Here is a 23,515-nt window from a genome sequence, read left to right as displayed (position 1 = left end):
ACTGCATATATATATACAGGTTTTGAATTTGTATTGAAGTCGGCATTGGAGAAATCAGTGAGAAAATTACAATGACTGTTCATTCACTCTGTAGAAAACTATGTGTCAAGCAAGTTGCCGATTGAACGGTCACAGCCTTGCTCTACTCTGCTGACATTTTATCATGAATTTGAAGAAGGAAAAAGGATGTTCACAACAAGCAATATATTTGAAATTATTGGAAATTTTTGAATATTTTTGGAAATAACTTTTGGTAAAAACTTGCTAAAAAGGTAAAATTGGAAATATTCAAGGGAATTGTTTGAAATACACATTTACTTAGACCCCCCTCTACTGCAAACACACCTATTTGTCGACCTCTAACAATTGCCCCCCTCCCCCTCAGGTGATCAGACTGGGCATGTTTGAGCTCCACTGTGATGAGCTGATCCGTGGGCTGGCCAAACGTGCGGAAACCTTGATGAATAAACTACTGCAGCGCATGTCCAGGGACCACCAGGAGTACAACAGAAAGTCAGTTGTTATTCATTAATTATGATTATAATATAATAACTTTAACTTTTTTTTGTTGAAAAATATCTTTTGGAATAGACTTATCACACAGCCCTGCCCACTTTTGTGGAAATGTAGAAGTGCTAAATAAGAACATAAAAAATGCAATTATGTAGCTGCCACTCTCTCATTGGTCTTTGCAGCTTTTTCTTTGAACTAGAATTTTTTTTCAAAATTGATTCATTTTGTTTTCGTCTGTGCCATAGTTACCTTATCATATCAGAAATGATCACTTATCATATATAACTAAAACCTTTTTCATGTTGCTGTGCAGGTTGTGTGAGGAGTATGAGACAATAGCAGAGAAGGCTTTGACCACACCCTCCAACACACAGGAGCTGATGGAACTCAAGGTAAGATTCTTCTCAGTCTTTGCGAAATTACGAAAAAGTGACTTTAACAGTAGTAAGATCAAGCCCGTTCTCCTACACATGAAAGAACCATAATCATCATAACAGTATTTTGCTGTGAAATTGACTTACCAAGACTCTCAGAAGGCTCGAAAGAACCAAACAGAGGATATGCACTGTGCCTGTCCTTAGTGCTGAAATTATTGTTTTGGTCAGATCGGTGTAGCAGAATGTTTTTTTGTGTACACATGTTGTACATGTTGTAACTGTTTGATACATAGAAGACATACTATTAGTTAGTACTTTGTATTCAATCCTTTCATCAGCAATACATTGAGAGGGTTGGGAATAAGGGCATTGTAGAGATTTCTACAGGAAGTCTTCTTTCATGATAATCCTTACTGTGTACAGATAGGTATATACATCAAAGAATGTTTGGACATTAAAACAAGCAATGTTTAAGTATACGGCACGTGAAATTACGATATTTTGCTCTATCCCATATGATTGCGTGTATTACTAATCAAACTCATTTGTATGCACCTATTCGTTTGTATGTATGTATAGATATAGCAGACCTTACGAATGTCGCTGTGCTTTTGTTGTGTCAATAAAGATCTTCTTTCATTGCATCTCATACATAGAAGAGATACTAAGAACTTTTCATTCTTTCCTTTCCTCAGCAATACATTAAAAGACATTATTGTAGAGTCTTCCTTCATTTCATTTCAGACACAGAAGAAACGCTAACAACGTTTCATTTTTTGTTTTCCTCAGCAATACATTGAGAAGGTTTAGAAGAAAGACATCGCAGAGATGTCTACAAGAAGCCTGGTTTCATTTCATACATAGAAGAGACACTAACAACTTTCTATTCTCTGTTTTCCTCAGCAATACATTGAGAAGGTCGAGAAGAAAGACATTGTGGAGATGGACAAACGTCTTGAAGAGGCTAAGGACCGTCTGGTGTTCCTCGTTGACTGTACGCAGTTCTCGCCCGGAGAGATGCGACTCAACAACAACACCTTCCAGTGGCACACACGCATGCCCGAGGTGTTCGAGGAGCACAAGAGGATTGTTGGTGACAAGAGAGAGCAATACGAGGAAGGCCTCAAGGTAAAATCTTATTATCATGTTGTGAAAAGGTGGTTTAATTTATAACTTGCAAGAAGTTTCCTGTTTTCATTGAAAATCAAATGCACAGGCTAAATGTTGAAGAAGGGAACTCTTTTGCCTACCTTCGCTTTTCATAGTAGAGAATTAGTTTTCATACAAAAAAAGTAAATGTTTGAGGAACATGCAGCCACTCTCTCATTTGTCAAACTGCTAATTGCCATTCTCTCATTTGTTGAACCGCTAATTGTGATGTCCATTTCCTGCATTCTTACCTGCCATGCTGTAATCAATCATAAATGGTCTTTTGACCTCCAAATTCAAGATGGCGGAAGGGTAATTTGAATGCATCTAGTCTACGCTTACACATATCTAACTCGCCCATTGTTTCCCACAATTCCAGCTCCGCCGCGAGCGTTTCACAGAAGAGCTGGAAGGCTACAACAAACAGCTGGAGGAGTTCTCGACATTCGGGGACCTGAACGAGATTCAGCGCTACCTGAAGAAAGCCCAGGCCCTCAACTCACGCCTGGACGCTGCCGCTGAAAAGGTAGCCATGTTTGTCATGACGATCAAGTATCTTAGCAACACATGGACAGAGCTAAATGACGTAGCCAAATGCTTGACCCAAGGGTAGAAATATTAGTTCTGCCAAAAGTGATTGGTCTATTCCATTGATAAAATACATCATATCGAGGTTTGGAGTGACAATTGGTCTTGCACAATATCTGGTACTGCTATGTTATCTTTCATGTGAGAAAAGAACTATCATTCTGTCATTGGTTGAACCACTAATTGACATGGTATCATTGGTTGAATTGATAATTGAATTGTGATGGGCATTCAGGATTGGTCTATTATGACGGAGTAGTAGCAGAAAGTGTTGCACATAATGTATGAGGTATTGCTAACCTGGCCTGATTATACACAGGACTATCACTTAAAATAAATGAAGAAAGTCTTGCATTTGTTAAACTGTATGTGGTTGGTTGTTGGTTTAGATCAAGCAGTACACAGGAATGTGACTTAAATGAAGAAAGCTTGCATTTGTTAAACTGCATGTGATTGGTTGTTGGTTTAGATCGAGCAGTTTAACCAGGAGGAGGAGTCGTTCGGCTGGCAGACAACGGCGTATCCTGGGCGCCAGAAGATTCTGAGCGTGCTGACTCCGTACCTGAAACTGTACGAGACGTCAGTGGAGTTCAACAACAAGTACAAGTACGTGTCTCATAAACCTGATCTGAATTCTAATGCCAAGACTTTAAATATACCTATTTTTACGGGGACTCTCTTTCACAGATTTCGTGGTAAAGGTCACAGCAAAACCCCCCAAAACAAAACTGCTGCAAATATTTGAGGATTTGCAGTAGTTTCCGTCTTAGATGGGTCCTTTTCTTCAGGACATTTATCATTTTATCATTACCAAGTTTTTAACAATATTTTGTATGAATGATTGTGCTTGGGGTGTTAAAAAAAGGAGAAAAAGATTAGTTTATATGGAAATATATTTGGAAAATTACAAGATTGAAAGTAAAACTTTATTAGACACTTAGTACATGGAAAAAACTTTACCCGAAGTTGAACACAACAATGGTTTTAGTCTAAGAGTTAAGTCAAGTCAGAATGTCTACCATTAGAAATGATGATACTGTATTATAATTCATTCTATTCATCACTTTATTTAGGGAATGGATGGAAGGCCCCTTCCAGGGATGTAACCCTGACCAGGTAGAGAACGATGTCGGGAACTACTGGCGGAACCTCTACAAACTGGAGAAAGGTTTTGATGCCCAACCAAATGCACAGAAGATGGCTAATAAGGTAGACTATCTTTTCTGTATCTATATCTTTACAGACATTCAAATAACACACAGTTGTGTCAAGCTTTTTTTCACCTTTTTTTGTGATATCTTATTCTTTCCCCTTAGAAATGTTGGAAAATATAATTGACTGAGTGTATAGTTTTCTCGATGCTGATATGCTGTACTAGATGGGGCCTACTTGCATTTTACAAAGAGCACGATAAGCTGGTTTAATTCCGCGTAATTTGTATTGCTCAAATCTAATGTAGAGCGTAGTCAGTGCATCCTATGTATAGTGTAATGGCCTCCTGAATTTAGCGTAAAGGGAAGCCAGTAGGCTGAATTTTAATGTAATACATAGCCACTGCCTTCCTAAATTTAGCGTACAGTGTCAACAGTACCCGCCTCCCATGCAGGCCCCACTAAAAAAAAGGTATCAAGGTTACCAGAAGGATTTCCAGTTATAGAATATTTTCATGCCCCTTCTTTGCTCCAATAGGTGAAGACAAAGGTTGATGAGTTCAAAGAGCACCTGCCCCTAATTGGTGCGCTGTGTAACCCCGGGTTGCGCGAACGGCACTGGGAGCAGATGTCCGAAATCGTTGGTTACACCCTATTCAGTGGCGAGGTAAGTAACATAAAACATAACTGTAACATTCTGTAATTATTTGATAACTTAATTCTATATCTAGACATAAGCCGAACTACTAGCTAACAAAACAGCATCATGCTTCGTCCTCAGTCTGAGGTTTGACCGCTTTACCTTCATCTTTTAGATGATTATACATTCAAACATTGCTAGTGACAAAACTTATTGAAAATAGTTGGGGTCCATCCCAATGTGAGTGGATCAAACCTTACAGTCTGGTCTTACGCAGCTTGTACTTACCGTACAAAAATGATTTTATACCTAAAGGCAGTTTACTGTATAAATTTTCAGACCTTATTTTAATATTTTTGTTGTCCCCATAGGACATGACCATGGCCAAGTTCATTGACATGAACCTGGAGCCTTACCTGGTCAAGTTCGAGTCCATCAGCGAAGCTGCCAGCAAGGAGTACTCTCTGGAGAAGGCCATGGAGAAGATGAAGGTTGAATGGACTGATGTAAGTAAAACGCAATGAAATTTTTTCCATCTTGCCATGGAATTTTTTCCATCTTGCCATGGAAATTGTGTTTTCTCCAGCATTTTCCAGACGGTTTGCTAATTTTTTGTTTTTCAAAGAGGAATACTCAAAATTGATTTTTAAAAACTTTTGGACAAAATCGTGTAAAATTCGAAATGTTTAATTTCATGGTGACCTCGCCACCTTGAATTCATGAATATGCCTGAATATCCATTTTCAATGTATACAGAATTTTTCAACCGCAAATCAAAAACACTGAAAACCTCCTGACACGAAATCAAACCACTGTTAAAACTTGAATCTACAGAAGAAACTAGTAGATTCTAGAAACTAGTAGATTCTAGAAACTAGTAGATTTTAGAAACAAGAATCTACAGTAAGTTAAGCTGAATTCAAAGGTATGTTCATGTGGTAGTATGTTTTTAGATTTGGTAGTGTTTCGAGAAGTATTAAAATTTATTTGTTGCAATCACAAAGTTTGACACGATTGTGTTTTTTTTTCTGCAGATGGAATTCAACTTTATCCCGTACCGTGAGACGGGAACCAACATTCTGTCCTCTGTGGACGACATTCAGATGTTGCTGGACGACCAGATCGTCAAGACACAAACCATGAGGGGCTCTCCCTTTATCAAACCGTTCGAAAATGAAATCAAGTGAGTTTTCTTTTCCCAAAAAACTCTTAGGCTATAAACAGATCCAACAGCCCCGCCAAACTCCCGTCAAAACGTAGAAATGCAAAATAAGAAGTTATGCCAATATTTGACAGACATGCAGCCACTCTCTGATTGGTCAAACTGCTAATTATAACTCTCTTATTGGTCGAAATATCAACTGCCATTCTCTCATTGGTTGAACTACTGATTGTGATGAACAGTTAGGATTAGTCCATTCCATCTCAAAGTTGATGAGTGTCAGGCTTTTTCCCAGACAACATAGAAGGTGTCATAGAGTCTTGCTGTTGGGATAGAATTTTTATGAAAGAGGATTAGAGTGTACAGAAGTTTTCGGCTCGACTGACAGACCTCAGGCCTTCCAAATGTTGGTTGATAATATGCAAGCATCATGAGCATGGTATCAAGATTATTTTAGCAAAAAATAAAAGCATTTTGTTGCTTCGAGTAAAAATGCATAGAAACATATAAAAAAGTTTGTTCTGGCTAGTAGAGTTCTAATTAAATTAGTATGTATTTGCCCTATGCAGGGTGCGAAATACCCAGTTGCGCACTTGCGCCGCGCAAGCACATTTTGCTTGGCGCAACTAATTTCCACACGCAGCTAGCGCAGTGCGCAACCCAAGATTATGAAGCCTGAGAACCCAATATGAGCCGAGTAAGCTCACAAAAACATTGTCACTTTCATAAAATTCGGTAAATTTTCAATTGAAACACAGAAATCAACACCTTTTTGTTCTAAACCATCCAAACCTGTTCATAGATCGTGAAATTAGCGCTGGAAAAAGGCGAATAAACTGCCGTCGGCAGTGTCGTCAAATCAACATGGTCACCATGCGGTGTACCCTTCAAGTCTCCTGAACATGCAAATGAGCTACTTTTCATGCAAATGAGGTACTCTCATGTAAATGAGGTACTGTTGCATGAGGTCTTCCAAACATGCAAATAAGGTACTCTTTCATACAAATGAGGTACTGTCTCATGTGAATGAGGTACTTTCTCATGTAAATGAGGACACTACTCTGTCATGTAGATGAGTTTGACACTGCAGGTTCATTAAAGTTTGATAATGATTCCAACACAGTTACTAGTTTATTTGTAGGGGCAAAATTAAGTAATTTTTCTTTATTGTTGTTGCATTGTTGTTGTATTGTTGTTGTTGTAAAAAAAATATACAAAACTAATTTGAAACACTATACTGTTTTGGTGTTTACTTCTGACAGTATATAAGTTTGCATGAATATTTTTTTTCAAATTACTTTCCAGGATGTTAGTGAATAGATAAGTTTTAGAGTTATCTATTTACTTATCATTTAAGGTTATGTGAATCATTACTTGCCTTGTTCCAAGTAAAAAAAATACCATTGTGTATTTTTCAACTTGTTGAACTTGAGGCACCGTGGCCCCCGGATAGGGGCCAGCCGGGGAAGCTATGCCCAATTTTTTCCAAAATCCCAAACTCCCGAAAGATGTCATTTTTGATGTCACCGCAAATGGTGAAGGTAGGTGGGGCAACCTGAAATTTTGATGTGCAACCTAGCTTTTCCCCCAGGTTGCCCACCGGGCAACCTGGCTCAAAAAAGTATTTCGCACCCTGCCTATGGTTACAGTGAATTTTTAAAAACTTTCTAACCCAGGGTTAACCTGTTTATTCTTTATCTTTTCCCCAGGGTGTGGGAGGAAAAACTGATGTTGACTCAGGAGATCCTGGATGAGTGGCTGAAGGTGCAGGCAACCTGGCTGTACCTGGAACCCATCTTCAGCTCACCTGACATCATGGCACAGATGCCAGAGGAGGGCAGGTAAGGGTCGCACTCAACTTTGTCATTCAGCCATCAATTGTATGGAGGAGCATCAGACGCTAAACCTTAGCACGTTAAAGAAACCATATATTGTAAATTCATTTGCTTTTGCATGGTTCTATTTCATGGTAGGAGGGAAAAGTGTTTACTGTGTTTTCACTTCATGGTTGACACGATTTTGTATTACGGTAATGATAGACTGGAAATGCATATTCACAGTGTTAGGAATTCACAGTGGTGAGGTCACAGCAAAAGCCTTGAAAATAGTAACACAGTTTCAGGATTTACAGTAGCTAATGTGGGCTTATGAGACAAGTTATTTTGATAATGTGCAAAAAGAAAACAATGTCCCTAATGCCCCTTTTTTGTTGACAACAGGCGGTTCAGCACCGTGGACAAGACCTGGCGCGAGCTGATGAAGCTGGCGCTGGTGGACAAACATGTGCTGGTCGTGACAGACATCGACAAGATGCTGGAGAAACTACAGAAGTCCAACGAACTTCTGGAGCTCATCCTCAAGGTAGGTTCTTTTTTTGGCAACACCTCGAGGTTGGAGCCTTTATAGTCATTACATGTATACATGGCTGTCTGCAGCTTTAAACAATTGTCTGCCCAACTCATTGTTTGGGAGCCCATGTTGTTAATTTTGTTATTCAATCTGTCATTCCAAGCTTAGAAATACGTTTTCATCAATTATTATTTCATGACATGAAATTCAGATTTATTGGACAGAGGGTGTGAAATTTTTGTCCTTCCCGACAAGCAGATTTCCGTCCTGGGACGGAGGGACGGGTCCTGGAGTGAGCCTTCCATGTATATTATCTACTGGTTGCTTGGTGATGATGTGAACTCTTAGAAGATTCTATGGAAAGATTCTATTCAAATGGAAAACGACAACAAACCTCATATTCTAAAATGACTATCTCTTATTTTCCCAGGGTCTGAACGAGTACCTTGAGAAGAAGCGTCTGTACTTCCCTCGGTTCTTCTTCCTGTCCAACGATGAGATGCTGGAGATTCTGTCCGAGACCAAGGACCCAACAAGGTACGCAATCCTCCATACAGCATGCTATTGGGGTTATGAAGTAACTCGCATTTATGCTGTAACTTGATTACATTGCTGCTCTCCCATTGGTTGATTGTGGAACATTATCATCTTTCAAACATTGGCGGTTGATATGCTGCTCTCCCGTTGGTTAGCCTACTAGAAGCTTGACAGCTTAGAGAAAAGGACATGTAGTCAATTCGTTGGTACAAATGCCACCAGTTGATTGTGGAACATTGTCATCTTTCAAACATTGGCGGTTGCTATGCTATGACTGACAGCAGCCAACTTTTTGGTTGAACTGACAATTTAGTTTTTTTTTATTGAGATAGATAACTTTAATTTGCATTTTTTTATTCAGTTTGGTTAACTCAACTAAGAGGCTTTCTACCACAAATTCTGGGAGAAGGTGCCCAATATAACATGATCTGGACAATGTATAAAGCATGGTCTAGACAAGAGATGTTAACAAGTTAGGGGCCTTCACCTTTGACATATTACCCACAATGCATCTTGCTGCGCATGTGCAGTTGGAACTCTTAACTGGCTTATTACTGGGCCAAGAGGTGTATGTTGCACTTTGCACATTGTAATGAATGAATTTGAATGAATTTCTTTATTTCAGGTATGTCACCTATAGAAAACATCCATACAAACATAAAAACACAAATTTATACACATTTTCAAATAAATTATCTCAGAGTCTATACTAATAATCTGTGATGTAATGGTAATGTAATTTCTTCTGTCTTATTCCAGAGTCCAGCCTCATCTGAAGAAGTGCTTTGAGGGCATCGCTAACCTGGAGTTCACGGACATCCTGGACATCACGCACATGAAGAGTAGCGAGGGCGAGATCATCGAACTGACGGAGCCCATCTCCACGTCCAAGGCACGCGGTCAGGTGGAGAAATGGCTGCTAGAGTTGGAAGGAATCATGAAACTCAGTGTGCACAAGGTAAGGATCAATGCCACAGATACTGCAACTGATTAATAGGGGTCACTTTTGGTCCATGTTGATAGAGTGCTGAATGGAGACAGCCTAGAATTAAAAGCCTTGTTTCCTTGCTGTTTCTGCAGCAAGAGTGTGCAGGTATAACATGAGGGGTTGATAGCCCTTTGCAAAACCATGCAAAAGCCAAATGGGTAGTGAGTTCAGAAGGATATAATTTGGCACACCGGGGTAAACCCCTAATCTTATTGATATATTGTAACATGGGATATTGAATGTGCTTGAGGTGTGGCTATCCTCAAATGTGGCCATTCACACAGACAATGTCTCTTCTCCCTAGGTGATCGAGAAATCCCTCCACGCGTACAAAGAGATGCCGCGAGACGAGTGGGTTCTGCAGTGGCCCGGACAGACGGTCCTGGCCGTAACCTGCTACTACTGGACGTCCCTCGTGCATACCGCCATCCGTGGCGGCGCGGGAGCCATGGCCGACTATCTGGAACTGAACAACCAACAGGTATCTATTTCATTTATTTATTGTCAAATGTTACAGGACACTACACTGACTCTCGAGGCAGCACAGCTGATGTTTGGGAGTCAACAGTTAGGGACAGACAAATACATGGCAATGGCAATTTACACATCACTACTTATGGTTACTATCAATCATTAAGTCAATTTAATTTACAATCAACATCGTTGAGTCGCTATTGTATACACAAGATAAAATAGGCAAGTGCGTTTGGAGGACAGAGGTCATATCTGTTAAAGGGTGGACTGTTATGTCCAATGAAATGTTTGTAGAGTTCACAAACTAACTCATAAAATGTGTTTAGGTAAAAGAAAGCTAGGAGGAACTGCTGGAAGTGACTAGAATCGATCAATAATGAAATTACTGTTTCCACGCTAGATCAACAGGATTGTTGAGCTTGTTCGTGGTAAGCTGTCAAAGGGGAACCGTATCACGCTCGGCGCTCTGGTGGTGTTGGACGTGCACGCGAGGGACGTGCTGCAGACCCTCGTGGATACCGGCGTCAGCAGGGAAAACGACTTTGACTGGCTCAGCCAGCTGCGCTACTACTGGGAGGTAAGGAAACAGTTAACTGTAGTAGTAGTATAAGTAGAAGTAGTAGTAGTACATGTAGAAGTAGTAGTTCTGTAGTAGTGTCCAGTATTAGATTATTAGGTTAAGTAGGTGGGCTTTGTCAACTATACTAAAAATACAAAATACTCGAATTTTTCATCTACTTTTATTTTGTGGTAGGAGGAAAAATGATGTTTTTGCTGTGTTTTAAATTCATGGTTGAAACAATTCTGTAGTACAGATAGTAATACATTGTTATCTTGCTTGTATGCAAACTTTAAGTTAAATCAACCTGATATTTTTCTCTCACTTTCTTTGTTTAGGAAGAGAAAATGGTGACTCGGATGATCAACTCCACGCTTGCGTACGCGTACGAGTACCTGGGGAACTCAGGTCGTCTGGTCATCACCCCTCTCACAGACAGATGCTACAGGTACGTCTTATGGTTTGGATCATGCCCATTTCTAAAGTTGTAGGGTGCAGTTGTAGACTTAGTCTTAGCCAGTTCACAATTTCAACTACACTTTCACAGAGTGCTGCATTGTAGGTAAATCAAAGACAAGAACTGTTCAACTTTACCATTGACCTTGAACATGTGCATTTCAAACCATGAACCAGCTTATTGTAGACCTACAGCACTCTGACCAGTATAATCAGGAAGGTACAAAAGTCCAAAGAAGGGAGTCAGAATGTTTTGAAAAGAGGGATGGGAGCGAGCCTCAAATTTATGTTCAACCTTTCTCTGAGCTACTGTATATGGCAGCAGTGCCAATGTATTGTGATGTATTTGTTAATGCCCATATATATAGAGAGAGTGCTATTTCACCCATCTGTCAATAATTTTACAGTAGTGGAGGAAGGAAAATATTGACTTTTGTAGACATTCAGAAAAAAAGGATCCCGTAGCCCAAGACATAATATTACATCTTTGGTTCCTTCTTCAATAGAACCCTGTTCAGTGCTCTACACTTGCACTTGGGAGGAGCCCCCGAGGGTCCGGCTGGAACCGGTAAAACTGAGACCACCAAGGATTTGGCCAAAGCCGTGGCCAAGCAGTGTGTGGTGTTCAACTGCTCCGATGGTCTGGACTACCTTGCACTTGGGAAGGTAAGGCCACACATTTGCACATTTGTGGTATCCACTTTTGAAGGCCACCATTTTGAATATACTGTAATTTCATTTATTTTCACAGGGATTTTATTTTGCGGTAGAAATGAAAATTTGTTTTTTGCGTTGTTATAAGTTTGCGGTCACAACCATACTGTAGTAGAAAAAAGAATCATCTTTGTGGGTCATGAAAATGCGAAAATAAAATTGCAAATATTCTAAGATTTACAGTATTGATTTTGCTGGCTGAGTGTTGATACAGTAGTACAGTGAAACCTGTATTAGCGGTCACCTTTGCATAGCGGCCACCTGCCCATAGTGGTCACTTTTTGTCGGTCCCTTGGATTTTTCCCATTGACATAAGCATTAAGAATTAGGCTATAGCGGCCACCTGTCCAACGCGGTCGCGGCCAGACAATTTTCAGTCCCGCGAGTACAGTAACACTGCCGATAACGGTCACGGCGCGCCGGTAGAAGCCGCATCGCCACCGCACGCCGGGTTCAAAATCTTCATTTTTTCACGCAGTTATCAAATTTATGTAGCCTCAACTGGATAGGATCATAATAAAGAAAACCAGAATGTTTTATCTTTGTTAGAAAATCCATGGTTTGACGCGAAGTCAAGTATAGTTTTCTTCACATGGCTTGCGTTTGTACATCGTGGTAAAATTGACCATTTTTGTGCATTTCGACTGGACAAATATTACGGCAGCCTTTTGGAAAATACAACCCACACATGTACCTGATGCGGTAAGTTCGTGAAATGTTTGAATGCCGGCCCAATTTCCGTTTTCACCGGGAACTTCATTCAAATTGTGCTCAAAACGTGTTACGCGCAGTTTTCAAAATGGCGCTGATACAAACAGTCGAACCGCAGAGCTCTATGCGCATCGGTTCTGCGCAGCCTTCTCTAAGACGGCTTTTTCCGGGTCACGGCCGGACCCGGGTTGGACCCTGTTCTTCTTCTTCTTCTTCGAGGTTGGGCAGCCAACATCAACTTGATGTTGTATGGGTGTGAACAACTACCTGTGGTGCAACAAAAAGACCTCAGACCTATATAATGTTTACACTTTTTCACATCTACAGGACTTGCCTAGTATAACCATGTAGATATTTCGTGCATTGTAAAAAGACAGCGAACGCTGTGGCCTTCGAAACATTAAGAATATTTCGTCAGTTTATTTGTGTTTGTCTTATTTACAGTTCACCTGGAACCAACTAGATATTTACATCGCGTGATAGCCCATTTCCTCATCTTTAAATTGATACCGAAGTCCCCAGGATAATTTTAGGGGAACCGGTTTTGCCCCCGAAAAAACTGCGACAATGTCTACTTTGCGGTGGTGAAATTTCTGCCTAGTTCTAGCTACCGATGCGTGCACTCCTGCGCTTTGGATACATTTCGATACATTTCGCGTGGCATAACAAAGCCCATTTTTTTGTATTAGAAGCTGTATGAACGCGGCTACCACATGCAATATGATAATTGACATGATAACAGTCAAGTACAGACAGACAGAGGTTTTAGTACAAGGTACCTGATATTTACAAAATAGTCAAATTTGAAGTCAATCACTTCGAACTCCTGCGTTCGAGCGACCGAACCCAGCCAGTACGTTCCATTTTCCTGCCGCGGGGGTCAGGCGAGGTCCTGGAAAAGTGAGATTCATATGCAAGTTGACCAATGCCATTAGGTAAGTTTTGAGTTCTGTAAAGCATGGTAAAAGGACATTGTGTTTGTCTTCTTCTTCAGAATAAGACGCCCTACAAATTGACCTCTTGTTAGTTTTTTTGGGGGCAAAACCGGTTCCCATAAAATTATCCAAGGAACTTTGGTATCAATTTAAAGGTGAGGAAATGGGCTATCAGGTGATGTAAATATCTAGTTGGTTCCAGGTGAACCGTCAATGATACACGCACAAATATACTGACCAAAAAATGGTCAATGTTTCGAAAGCCACAGCGCTCGCTGACAATTTGCTGTGCACGAAATAACTACATGGTTGTGTTGGGCAGATCCTGTAGATGTGAAAAAATGTAAACATTATGTAGGTCCGAGGTCTTTTTGCTGCCAACAGGCGGTTGTTTACACCCATGCAGCGGGGTCAAATCGTGCCGCAGCAAACGCCGTAAAAAAGAAAATAAAGCGTTCTACGGTGACCTGCGGTTCGACTGCAAACTGGATAGGTAGCAGCATAAAGGTCAACGGAAGATACCACTGTTACGGAGGTATAATGTACTAAATTTATTTTGCTGTAAAGTATCACTGAGGATAATTACTAAACCAAAAGCTTCAAAATGAATGTGGATAATATTACTATAATGATGTAAAATTTGGGCTGTTGCAATTTTCTGAAAAGACAAAAAGCCCTCAAAAGAGCGACCTTCTTCTGAGTACCCTATTAGCATAATGGTAGATGCTGATCAACACAAGCCACAACAAGAGACTAAGGAAAATTGTCGCCACGATTTTATGTTTGAAAACGGTCGAAAACGAACAGTAAGTGACAACTGAGCAACATGTATTTTGTTCTAAACTAACTAGGAGTAAAAGAACAACAATCGAACTTCTAAAATGTGCCTTACCTGTGTACATGTGTACTGTACGGTGAATAAATGTATCTCAGTGGGTACTGAAAACATGTGTCACTCGTGGTCAATTAATCGACATTTTCTCCATAGCGGCCACCTGTTCTTAGCGGCCAGTTTTGGCCAGTCCCTTGAGTGACCGCTATAGACAGGTTTGACTGTACTTAGACCACACTGACTTGATCTTATGCATGGCATCCTTTGCACACACCAAAACTGATGCAAGCACATGAAAAAGATGGACAACAGAAAAAAAGATTTTCAAATCTGAATGATCAGGAATGTTGTAAACTGATAGAACACACAGAAAGAAATATGACAAACAATAAATCCTTTAGTCTTATTGTTACAGGAGAAAGGTTATCATTATCTCCATGTAAAATGGAGATATTGTTTTGGGTGTGTCTGTGTGTCTGTCTGTTTGTTTGTTTGTCTGTCTGTCTGTCTGTCTGTCTGTTTGTGTTTCCGGACTACTGTAGTCAGCATAACTCAAGAACCTCTTGATGGATTACGATGATATTTGGTATGTTGGCAGCTGTTATGAAGCCAAAATTCAAGGTCGATTTTGGGCCCCCTGGTATGTGACCTTGGTACTGCAGCAGAAATTCCATTTTTGTATCTCTTGACCTGGACGTGCTATGGTCTTGATTTTTTGGTGGCAGATAGCTTGTGGTGTAATGAAGACGTGGTGTAGGTTTGGGCCCCCTAGTTTATGTCTTGTTTCAGAATATTTCATGTATTGATTTTGCTCCTCCTTGTTTCCCAGTTCTTCAAAGGCCTGCTGTGCACCGGTGCCTGGGCCTGTTTTGACGAGTTTAACCGGATTGATCTGGAGGTGTTGTCTGTGGTGGCCCAGCAGATCCTCACCATCCAGAGAGGTATGCACGTTGTTATGGCAATAGTAGTAATTGGTTTATTGATGAAAACACGGAACAAAACGGCATTGCAGTATGGAGACTGAATTGTGCCGTAGCTTACAATCACATATACAGTTAAGTCGACTCGATAATATTTCTTATATGTACAAGTAGCGTGATTAACAGTTCAGACTTCTCAATAATCGTCGAGACGTTGACCAACACAATTAAAAGCTGTATCTATGTTGGATATTACTAATATAAAAGCAAGGTTACTGTCATCCAGAATAACGGGTCAATAGACTGTCCATCACAATTAGCAGTTCAACCAATGACAGTGTGGCAGTCAGTGGTTTGACCAATGAAAGAGTAACTGATTGTCCCTCAAGTACTTACATTGACTATTCAAACATGTGACATGTTACTGAGCAAGAAAGTGACATTGATAGATGCAAAAGTATGCAAATGAAGACTGAATTTGCATAATCAATGAGAAAATACTATCATTCCATATTGCTAAAGAATGGGAAATTTGTACTTGTTAAATGAAGGCAAACATACTAAGATATAGGTTATGCAAATGTGGACCTAATTTGCATAATCCCCACGTCGCTGGTGTGTTTTTTAAACACCACTCTTGTTGAAATTGCTCTTGGACTGATGAAAGTTTTCCTTACTTTCAGGCATCAACTCTGGTTCTGACATATTGATGTTCGAGGGCACGGAGCTGAAACTTGACCCCACGTGCTCCGTGTTCATCACCATGAACCCTGGGTACGCCGGACGCTCCGAGCTGCCCGACAACCTGAAGGCGCTCTTCCGCCCCGTCGCCATGATGGTACCGGACTACGCTATGATCTCTGAGATCGTGCTGTACTCCTGTGGGTTTGTCAACGTGAGTGCATCAAGATTGTGGCAAATTAGAGATAGAGACTGAAGCAAGTTGAACTGTAATTTCCAACACAAAAATTGGACCTGTAAAATGTTTGCCTGCCTTATCAAGGAATGAGCCACCTACCGCTTCTGTAACGTCATGCTATACAGATAGAACACGTGACTCTGTGAGCAATGGATCATCAGTTGCTGAAAGTTTATGGCGACCCCTGGTATCTGTTAAGGGATGGTTGTAAGGCCTCCTAATCCCTTTTTTTGGTGTCGTATATTCAAATTTCTTCTTTTACCTCTTCTGACACAGGCCCGTCCACTGTCTGTGAAGATTGTTGCCACGTACCGTCTGTGCTCCGAGCAGCTGTCATCCCAGCACCACTACGACTACGGCATGAGGGCTGTCAAGTCTGTGCTGACTGCTGCTGGCAACCTCAAGGTAGAGTACTCGGACCACCACTGCGATAGTTATGCCGCATTTCAGTCCTTAGATTGCCTGTAATTGTCACATTTGTGTTGACTGTTTGAAGGAACCTCAATTGATAAAATCTCAGTCACTAAATGAATCAAGAATAAATTTTGCTTCCACTGAAATTCAAAAGTTTAAAGATTAAAAAAAAACAGATTTCAATGCTCTTGTTCCCTGTGTGTTCCACAGCTGAAGTATCCAGAGGAGAATGAGGACATCCTCATGTTGCGTTCCATCCTGGATGTCAATCTGCCCAAGTTCTTGGCACATGACTTGCCACTGTTTGAGGTGAGCTATCATTGTTTACAGACCTTATTACCAATAAAAAACTTCCTGTCCCTCCCAGAACTCTATCAATCATTTTGACCTTCATTTCCTGTCAGTCTGTGGTGGGACGTGCCAATGTATAGCACATGGAAAATAAAGGTTTGAATAGTCTTGAAGTAGATAATTTTTGTTTTACATTATGGACTATGGAATGTCTGTCAGCTGTAAGCTAAGGTAGATAGATTACTATTTCTAACAACTCTGAACTCTACTACCTGTCACTCCCACAACATTTTGCTATCATTTCCTGTCACTCTGTGGTGAGCTGTGCCAATATACAGCACATGGAAAATAACTGCAGAAAGACAGAACAGACACAATAAATAATGTAAACAATACCTAATGTACATGGAGGTTAAAAGAAATGGAAATCAAAGAATGCTAAGCTAGTTTATGACCTTCTTAGGCTGATTGTTCCTATCCATGTTTTACAGGGCATCACCTCTGATCTGTTCCCTGGCGTGAAGCTTCCGGAGCCAGACTACGGTGCTCTGACAGAGGCCATCGCCAACCAGTGTAAGAAGATGAACCTACAGATGCAGAGTTTCTTTGTTGACAAAATCCTACAGGTGGGTTTGAAGATATGATTAAGGATGAAAGGATGAATGGATAGATGGAAAAGATGAAGGAACAGTGGAATAAGTGATGTAAGAAGGAATGAATGAAATATATGTATTCTGAAGCATAAATCAAAGATTGATTGATTGTGAGAGTAGAGAAAAAAGCAATGAATTACAAAGGACAGACTGAAGGATTATATCTTGAATCTGGGAAAAAAAGCTTTTATTTCGGTTTGTTTGTTTGTTTGTCTTGTGTGTGTGCAAGTTTGTTCAGGCTGGCCCGGGTCGAAGGTTGACCCAGGTGGTCGAAAATGGTGTAACTGGAGACTTGCAGGATGGGAACGCTGGTTTGGCCAAAGTTATTGCTGCAGACTTGGCCCAGGTCAAGAGGAAGTCATGAAAATGCGTACTTCAGACAAAATTAGTGAGAAATTCACAATAACGAATAAAAGATTAATCAACAAAAACTCACAAAGGTGTGATATCTCTGATTTCTTGTTTTCAATGATAATCTTTCCATGTATTTCTGTCAAGGAAAACATTAAGTAAGCTTTTATTGATAAACCTTTTATCTTTTTTAGATCTATGAGATGATGATCGTGCGTCACGGCTTCATGATTGTTGGAGAGCCGTTCGGTGGGAAGACTTGTGCCTACCGTGTGCTGGCTGCTGCACTTACTGAGATGTGTGAAAAGGTAAGGCAACGGTTTAATGTTACATTATGTAACATCAAGATAACACAAGAGTCAATTTTCAGGTAATTTCTTTAAGTACGTGTCGAACAAACTCCACTCAATTAGATAGTGCCATTTAGGGAGTGCATGCAAGTGCAAATATTTCCCGCTGTTGGAGTGCATTTGGAAATTGAAAAAACTTTTTAACATGCAGCATAGCTGTCAGCCATGTTTTTCGAGTACTCCCAAGTTTGCTTTGTGTTTAGCCTCGACGAAATAAGCACACCTCGTATGGGCTTTTTTTTCTAACCAGAAATGTCATAAATGTTAACTTAGATAATGGCACTAATGTGTTCAAAAGAAGTACTAGTAAATTTACAAGGGACATGGATAATTTTGAGGTATGAATAATTTGTTGTTAACTGTTACAGTGTAGCTTTTTACCTTGTAGGTCATTCAATGTGATGATGCTGCTATCATAATAGTATGTTTTATGACTTTGTATTGCTTTATTTCATGGGTAACTGTAGAGAGAAGAATCATTAAAGGTAGTGGTATAGTGTGCCGAAGGGTATAGCTTCACTTACATGTCACTTTTTCCCACGGCTGCACTTGACACACTTTCTTGGCACCCACTTGTAGTAAGTGTGCACTCTTCAATGTAGCTTTAAAAGCACGCTTTGTCAAGGTGCTTTCCATTTTAAAGGGTTAAATTATGTTTAACTTGGTGAGACGAAGCACAGCTGCAATTATCAGAAATAGACCGATCCCGACTGTCCATCACAATTAGGAGTTTAACCAATGACAGAATGGCAATTAGCTGTTCGACCAATGAGAAAGTGGCTGTCAAATCTGTGCATTTTCTTTTCTTTTCTTTGATTGAGGTGGGCAGGGCTATGGGATTGGTCTATTCACACAAACCACTGTAGCATGTAGGGGCATCTTTTGATATCGATAATTACTGTAATGCATGTTGTTGTACTTTGTGTGTGCCGAAGTCACTATACCCCTAGCCTGCACCCCCCCCTCAAGTACTAGACCACTGCAAAATTCTATGTTGCTTATAACTATGCATTTCCTTACGTGCAATGCAACTAATGTACATGTAAACTGTGTCTACTATATCATTAACCACAGTAACATTGGTGTGCACTGTAGAGTTACGTGATTAACCTTTGTTTGCCGGTGTGCTCTGTAGAGTTGTGTGTTTAACACCCTACGTACCGGTGTCCCCTGTACACAGCCCAAAGACGAGCGGGGATCAGACGATGACCTCCCCTCAGCTGGTGACATGCTGGTACTAACACTGTGACTGTATAGTTGGCTAACAGATAAACTCTGCACCCCTCTTAACCTATCTTGCACAATGTGAAAAGGCTGCACCGATTTGATGTCTTCTTCGTTTTCAGTTTAATTTTTTCTGAAAAGAGCACAGTGTACCATTCTAGGCACATATCAACCTCAAAATGCTCATATTTTGCCACCAATGGTTGGCTTTGTCTTCAAAGTTTTTATTCAAATAGTGTTATAACCATAAGCTATTATGTTAAATTTCTGTATCATGTATTTAGTCTTGAAAAGTTTTGGAATAGAAGTACTTTACACAAGTTTTGATTCTATTCCATCACATCACAGAAGGCCTATTTTTAGTTTTATTGTGCCTGCTCTCTGACTCAATTTTCTGTGAAAATCCGAGAACCAAAAAGGCAAATTAGTGTGGCCTAAAATCAGATGTATGTAAAGCACTGATAGATCAGTCTTCCTGTTATCCTTAGTGTGTCTCGTCTTTTGTCTTGTCTTGTCTGTCAAACCCTTGTCAATCCCAAGCATATGATTTATATATCGTAATGTCTTGGTCCATATTGAAATGATGACAAGTAGCTGTAATTATTCTCTTGTACCTGTGATGAAATGTCTTAATATGAACCATCCCTAATCAGTTTTCTTTCTTTACATAAAGAAATACAAAACATGATTAATGAAATAATCTTACTTTATTCCCATCCCTTCCCCCATGTCCATACAACAATCCACACAGCTCTAACCTCAATGCTTCGTTCTCTGTTATAGAAACAAAAATAAGAGAGCAATTTGCTCAACTGCATGCTCTCACAATGTTAATGCATGCCCGTACTGTGTCAGTGCATGTTGGTGCTATGTTAATGCATGCTAGCACCTAACTAATGTATGCTATGTGCTCAACATTCATTCCTGTTTAATGATATACTTGCAGAGAACCCTCTTTACAATTATAAGCTCTTTACTTGCAGAGAACCCTCTTTGCAATCTCTGAATGCCTTTTTTTCCAGAATCTTTCTACATTCAGTTTGTCTCAACTTGATAAGCTTGTTATTTGAAGACAAGTAGTTGTTAGATTTTACACTTCTTTAGAATTTAGACAACTCAAAAGATGACTTGAGAAATGCAAATCGCTTACAAGACCAAAAATCTCCAACTTCACCACTAATTTATGCAAATGTATGCATGGTTTCCAGGACAACAGTGATGAGTACATCCAGAAGGTTCAGATCACAGTGCTGAACCCCAAGGCCATCACCATGGGTCAGCTGTACGGTTCCTTTGACCCCGTGTCGCACGAGTGGTCCGACGGTGTTCTGGCCGTCAGCTTCAGGGCATTTGCCTCTTCTCAGGTAAGTGTCAATCACAAAGAATAGTATATATTTCGTCGTCTACTGAGAAAACATGATGCTTTTTCATGTAGCTTGTTTTTAGTGCAATGCAGCTTTGCCATGGCTTGTGTTTTCCCAAATTATCGGCTTCCAAATAATGTGGGGAACAGGAAAAGATCTAAAGCTGGAGACAATCTTGGTCTAAAGGTACAATTTCAATGGCAGATAACATTGATTTTTTTGTGTGTGCATGTAGACATATGGTTGTGAACATTCATATTCATTCAAAACAATAATTGAAAATCATATAATATATGATAGCATAGAAATGATGATGCTGAAAGCATGTGCTTGAGCATTTGCACACATCTCCTTTTCTTACAAATCAAACTGTTTTAACAGACCCCTGACAGAAAGTGGCTGATTTTTGACGGGCCTGTGGACGCCATCTGGATTGAGAACATGAACACCGTGCTGGACGACAACAAGAAGCTGTGTCTGATGAGCGGTGAGATCATCCAGATGTCGGCCCCCATGAGCCTCATGTTCGAGCCCATGGATCTGGAGGTTGCTTCTCCTGCCACGGTATGTACTTCTAAATTCATTACCCCCATGAAAAATGAAGGTATAGTCTTTTCTCTGCTTATGTGCATGTGTGGGTGCATTACCGGCGGAATAGTGGTCCTGGACATGCTGTGGTCTTTTTTAATGTTTGCAGTGACGCTATTTTGTAGTTAGAAGGGGAAAGGAGGCTTTTGTGCTGTTTTCAGTATGTAGTTAAAACAATTCTGTAGTACAGTAGTAATACATTGGAGCTGCATTTTCGTGGTGTCTTGAATTTGCAGTGGACGGGTCATTGCAAAAACCGAAAAAATGAAACCACTGCAAATGTTTCGAGATTGACAGTATTCAGTTATCTTATTTCAATTCACATTACAAAGAAAAAAACGCACAAATTGTCAGATTTCCTTTCATTTGGTTTGCTAAAGTGTATTGTAGTTTTGTTGGCTTCTTTCTTTGTCTGCATTGTGACTTCATGGAATTCAATGAAGAATCATAATCATAATCATAACAGTCTTTATTTGAATTTGAATATCAAGACTCTTATAGGGCTCAGAATAACCAAACAGAAGCTATGCATTGTTCCTTTCCTTGGTGCTGAAAATGCTGTTCTGGCCAGACTTTCTCTGTCCTCGGTGCTGAACCTAACTAAAATTTCACACAAACTAAGAAATCTTAAAGGAACTGTACATAGAATATGTTATTCCTGTTCTTGGTGCTGAAAATGTTGTTCTGGTCAGACTGTTTTGTCCTTGGTGCTGAATGTAACTGAAACTTCACACAAAAATATGCTTTCCAATGATATGTAATAATAACCTCCATAATAACAACTCCTTGTACTTCCCCCAGGTTTCCCGCTGCGGTATGATCTACATGGAGCCCCACATGTTGGGTTGGCGCCCAGTCATGCTGTCCTGGCTCAACACCCTCCCTTCAACAATCACCCACGCTCACAAGAAGATCATCACTGAACTGTTCGACCGCTTCTGCCCTCCTTGCATGCAGTTCATTCGCAAGGGTGGAGTCAAGGTTAGAATGTGCCATGTTTCAGTTTTTCAATGACCTTGACAGAATGGTATTGGTAGTGAAATTTTTAGGCTAGTGGACGTCGAATTGAAAGGTCACGGGTTTGATTCCTGGCATTCCTGGCTAGACGTTGTGTCTTTGGGAAAGGTACTTTACACGACTTGCCTCACTTCAGCCAGGTGTAAATGAGTACCTGGCTTTGGTTTGGGAGGTAAAAGGCAGTGGAAGGGGGGGGGGGGGGGGGGGTTGGACTCCGCTTTCCAATACCCTGCCCTAGACACAGTGAATAAAAACCCACTGCTCCTACAGCCTGAAAAAGGCGATGGGTGTTTTTACTTTTTTAACCTATAATGCTAGGGTCACATTTACAAACCAGGGCCCTACTGGGCTGTTGGTGTGAATGAAAAATAAAAGTGTATGTCAAGAAATATACACAAATTATGCTCATGTTTGATTCTTTTTGGTTTAGTAAGTGTTTTTTTTTTTTATATCATGCTTTATGTTCTCGGCCGGGCCCCAGTTCGGAAATGTGACCAAAACATAAGTTGTGAAACTATTTCATACCATGGATTTCCCCTGTTATAGGAGCTGAGTCCGACCAATGACACAAACTTGGCCAAGTCGTTAATGAACTTGATGGACTCACTCATGGACGAGTTCCAGGATGAGGCCAAGGTCAAGGCCATGGACGAGAGACAGATCTGCTCCTGGCTGGAGGTAACAAATGTTATGACTCCATAAGTATTTCATCACTTTGACTTATAACTCTGTTTGGTGGAAACAAAAAGGCTCTGTCCCTGAGGCATAGCCAAAAACATGTAAGATATCTTGTTAGGTGTAAGAAATGAACATATTTTGGCCCTATTGAAATTTAAATGTAGGCTGATATAATGAAGAGTTTGGAATCAAAATGACGCTTCAAGTCACTAAACTATTGAACAATAAACTTATTGAATAACATAATATTATAGAATCATCATTTGATGGACTTTCAAGTGTGGACAGAATGTCTTTGAAGAAGTCTAAAATTTTGCTGTGTTTGAAATGGCATATTTATGGTTTGAAACTTTTGTTTTTCTAGTGCATCTTCTTCTTTTCTGCTGTCTGGTCCCTTGGGGCTAGTGTCGATATGAACGGCCGCCTAAAGTTCAACGAACTCTTCCGGGAAATCATGGAGGTAAAACAGAGATTCCTTTTTTTGTAGTCTAAAGACTGTCAATTTCCTTACTTTAATTTGGGAGCTTCTTTCCCTTCTATGCAAATGACTGTCAATTGAATAATTTTTACTTTAATTTGGGGTCACTTTGTAGTGTTGTAATGTAAAACAA

At 40.2% G+C, this 23,515-nt stretch overlaps 1 protein-coding gene across 1 annotated transcript in view; it reads left to right on the top strand.

The window, feature by feature from the left end:
• Nucleotides 1-23,515, top strand: part of LOC136420881 (dynein axonemal heavy chain 7-like) — a 66,988-nt gene that overhangs the window by 9,020 nt on the left and 34,453 nt on the right. The window contains exons 14-42 of the mRNA XM_066407996.1: nucleotides 386-513; nucleotides 827-905; nucleotides 1,794-2,018; nucleotides 2,419-2,565; nucleotides 3,097-3,233; nucleotides 3,701-3,836; nucleotides 4,317-4,445; nucleotides 4,790-4,924; nucleotides 5,453-5,601; nucleotides 7,290-7,421; nucleotides 7,800-7,941; nucleotides 8,360-8,466; nucleotides 9,226-9,424; nucleotides 9,759-9,935; nucleotides 10,329-10,505; nucleotides 10,826-10,935; nucleotides 11,450-11,609; nucleotides 14,965-15,076; nucleotides 15,739-15,950; nucleotides 16,251-16,379; nucleotides 16,599-16,697; nucleotides 17,171-17,305; nucleotides 17,878-17,991; nucleotides 19,214-19,267; nucleotides 20,466-20,621; nucleotides 21,003-21,185; nucleotides 22,011-22,190; nucleotides 22,773-22,904; nucleotides 23,269-23,364. Of these exons, the coding sequence (XP_066264093.1) occupies nucleotides 386-513; nucleotides 827-905; nucleotides 1,794-2,018; nucleotides 2,419-2,565; nucleotides 3,097-3,233; nucleotides 3,701-3,836; nucleotides 4,317-4,445; nucleotides 4,790-4,924; nucleotides 5,453-5,601; nucleotides 7,290-7,421; nucleotides 7,800-7,941; nucleotides 8,360-8,466; nucleotides 9,226-9,424; nucleotides 9,759-9,935; nucleotides 10,329-10,505; nucleotides 10,826-10,935; nucleotides 11,450-11,609; nucleotides 14,965-15,076; nucleotides 15,739-15,950; nucleotides 16,251-16,379; nucleotides 16,599-16,697; nucleotides 17,171-17,305; nucleotides 17,878-17,991; nucleotides 19,214-19,267; nucleotides 20,466-20,621; nucleotides 21,003-21,185; nucleotides 22,011-22,190; nucleotides 22,773-22,904; nucleotides 23,269-23,364 (4,071 nt within the window). The remainder of the gene's footprint in view (nucleotides 1-385; nucleotides 514-826; nucleotides 906-1,793; nucleotides 2,019-2,418; nucleotides 2,566-3,096; nucleotides 3,234-3,700; nucleotides 3,837-4,316; nucleotides 4,446-4,789; nucleotides 4,925-5,452; nucleotides 5,602-7,289; nucleotides 7,422-7,799; nucleotides 7,942-8,359; nucleotides 8,467-9,225; nucleotides 9,425-9,758; nucleotides 9,936-10,328; nucleotides 10,506-10,825; nucleotides 10,936-11,449; nucleotides 11,610-14,964; nucleotides 15,077-15,738; nucleotides 15,951-16,250; nucleotides 16,380-16,598; nucleotides 16,698-17,170; nucleotides 17,306-17,877; nucleotides 17,992-19,213; nucleotides 19,268-20,465; nucleotides 20,622-21,002; nucleotides 21,186-22,010; nucleotides 22,191-22,772; nucleotides 22,905-23,268; nucleotides 23,365-23,515) is intronic.

The sequence above is a fragment of the Branchiostoma lanceolatum genome, chromosome 15 (genome assembly GCF_035083965.1).
Source record: "Branchiostoma lanceolatum isolate klBraLanc5 chromosome 15, klBraLanc5.hap2, whole genome shotgun sequence".
In the NCBI taxonomy this organism is placed as follows: Eukaryota; Metazoa; Chordata; class Leptocardii; order Amphioxiformes; family Branchiostomatidae; genus Branchiostoma; species Branchiostoma lanceolatum.
The sequence above is the reverse complement of the archived record's forward strand: the minus strand, read 5'-3'. Positions and strand labels throughout refer to the sequence as shown.